Genomic DNA, 2462 nt, shown 5'->3' with positions numbered 1-2462 from the left:
CATCCATCTTCTCTTCCAGAGCTTCCCGGAACAGCAGCCACAGCAGCGATGGCGCCACCCTGGCTGCCCGCGGTGGGCTTCACGCTGGCGCCCAGCCTGGGGGCCTTCCTGGGCTCCTACTACGTCCGTGGAGAGGGCCTCCGCTGGTATGCCAGCCTGCAGAAGCCCTCGTGGCACCCGCCCCGCTGGACGCTGGGCCCCATCTGGGGCACACTCTACTCTGCCATGGGGTAGGTGGGCTTGGGCGCTGGCCTCGCAGCTGTGCCCGTGCCCCCCGCTCGAGCAGACGGAGCTGGGCCATCCTTCCCCCTCACAGGGGCCCAGGCCCGAGGCGGAGCTTCTGCAGGGTTTAACTGTCCAGCGCCCCTTGGGCAGCTGGCATCATTTCTGGGCCTTGTTTGCTAAGCGAGAGTGGAGAAGGCTGTGGGACCTGTTGGTTGCACCACCGACCTTTCCCCTCCGGGCCCCCTGGGAGGGGCGGGCCGGGTGGCTCAACCCCGCGCTGGCACCTTCCTGGCTGTTTTCACGACTCCAGGCTGAGCCTGGCTCAGTGTGCAAAGTTCAGACGGGCAGTGTGGGTGCTTTCGAGATCCACAGCAGCGACAGCAGCAATAACAGCTGCCGTTTGTTGAGAACCCACTCAGTGCCAGGCTGTCTCGGGTAATCTTCACGGCCCCCCTTTTGACAAACTGCCCAAGGACGCAGGGCCAGAGAGTAGGAACCCTGCAGGAATCCCTGGACTAGACCCTGGGAACCGCCATGGTGAAAGGAAGTGCTGCTTGCAGGGGGCGCCCCCTGGTGGTGCCAGTGGGAACCGCACCCAGGAGGTAAGGTCAGCTTCCTCCCCTCCTTCTGGAATGTTCCCTGCATCCTGGTTCTATTCCAGCCTAGTGCAGGGTGAGGCTGCAAGGGGCAGGTAGCAGAGGCCAGACCAGGTGCCCTAGGGTTCTGACAGGAGTCAGACAATTCCTGAAGCTGGGTGTCACCTGGACCCCAGCCCCTGCCCAGTTAGGCTTCCAGCACTGCTGAGTCCTCCCCTCTCCTGGCCCAGACGCCTCGTTTCTGCTTCAGCCCGCAGGCCTCCGCATCCCCCCTTGGCCGTCCTCCACCACCCAGAGCCCGATGAAACAAACATGGCCCCAGCTTGTTTCCCGGAGCCCTGTGCAGGCTCCCCGTGGCCTTGACGGGGTCTCACGTCAGAGTGAAGAGCCCGGGCTCTGGCCCTGGCCACCTGCGTTAAAACCTGACTTGACCTGCCAACTGCCTGGCAAGAGATCGTAGGCAGTCGCCACCTCTCTGTGCCTCAGTTTCCTCACCTGTAAAATGAGGGCGATAGTTCTGCACGTCTCGTAGCTCAGCCAGTGTGTTAACTTGAATCCCCACAGCAACCCTGTGAGACAGGAAGACCCAGAGAGGTCAAGCAACTTCCCTGAGGTCACACAGTAGTGACACCTGAGCATCACTGTGTCATCCCAGAGGTGAGCCAGGCTCCTGGCCTCTTCCCCACTGATGCCCTGACAGGTGACCTCTGTTTCAGGTATGGTTCTTACATCGTCTGGAAAGAGCTGGGGGGCTTCTCGGAGGAGGCAGTGGTCCCCCTGGGCCTCTACGCTGGGCAGCTGGCTCTCAACTGGGCGTTCCCTCCCATCTTCTTCGGCACGCGACAGATGGGTTTGGTGAGTGTGGCCTGCAGGTGGCCCCTGGCGGGGTGGGCCCCTCTCGGGGGACATGGGGCATCACATCCCAGACAGGGTCAGGGTCTAAAGGCAGGGGCAGGGGTGGCATACAGCTCACGGTCAGCGTCTCCTCAGCAGCTCTTAGGGGACCAGTGTCCCCCGCAGCTGCTTTTCCTCCAGTGCAGGGCTCCGTTTGAAGCAGACGGAGTTGCTGGCTTGGATTTAAGGGCCATTGTGTAGGAAAACCCATATTGCACCTGGTACCATACACCCCCCACATGGCATGGGTCAGGTCAAGGTGACTGTTCCCATTTTATACGTGGGGAAACTGAGGCAGAGTGCTAGGGGCTTGGCTGGGTCACTTAGGGGTAGCTGGGACACACACCCTTGTGGGGACCTGAGCCTCAGGCCTCCCTGTCCTCCCTCCCTCATGTCTCCACAGGCCCTCGTGGACCTCCTGCTGACAGGTGGGGTGGCAGCAGCCACGGCTGTAGCCTGGCACCAAGTGAGCCCTCCGGCCGCCCGCTTGCTCTACCCGTACCTGGCTTGGCTGGCCTTTGCGGCCATGCTCAACTATTGCGTCTGGCGGGATAACCGTGGTTGGCGTGGTGGCCGAAAGTTTGAGGATTGAGGTGCCTCATCCTCCGAGGACTGTGGCTGCTGCTAGGCAGGCGTTGCTGGTGGTGGTGGCCCTCACACGTTCATGGGTGCCAGGCCTGTGAGTCTGTCTGGGCTGCAGCCCAGGGGGTCACCAGCAGCTTTGGAGGTCTTTGGGCTGAGCTCCCA

At 62.3% G+C, this 2462-nt stretch overlaps 1 protein-coding gene across 4 annotated transcripts in view; it reads left to right on the top strand.

Moving 5' to 3' along the window:
- TSPO (translocator protein) overlaps nt 1-2456 on the top strand; it is a 13709-nt gene extending 11253 nt beyond the window's left edge. For 3 of the 4 annotated variants that reach the window (XM_011368990.1, XM_023535912.1, XM_011368992.2), the window contains exons 3-4: nt 1538-1676; nt 2119-2456. In XM_011368990.1, the coding sequence (XP_011367292.1) occupies nt 1538-1676; nt 2119-2307 (328 nt within the window). In that variant the 3' untranslated portion in view covers nt 2308-2456. Of the gene's footprint in view, nt 1-6; nt 231-1537; nt 1677-2118 lie in introns of those variants that run through there. The other variant, XM_011368989.1, reaches the window with a different exon arrangement.
- The last annotated feature ends 6 nt before the right edge of the window (nt 2457-2462 follow it).

The sequence above is a fragment of the Pteropus vampyrus genome, unplaced genomic scaffold, assembly GCF_000151845.1.
Source record: "Pteropus vampyrus isolate Shadow unplaced genomic scaffold, Pvam_2.0 Scaffold145, whole genome shotgun sequence".
Taxonomy (NCBI): Eukaryota; Metazoa; Chordata; class Mammalia; order Chiroptera; family Pteropodidae; genus Pteropus; species Pteropus vampyrus.
The sequence above is the reverse complement of the archived record's forward strand: the minus strand, read 5'-3'. Positions and strand labels throughout refer to the sequence as shown.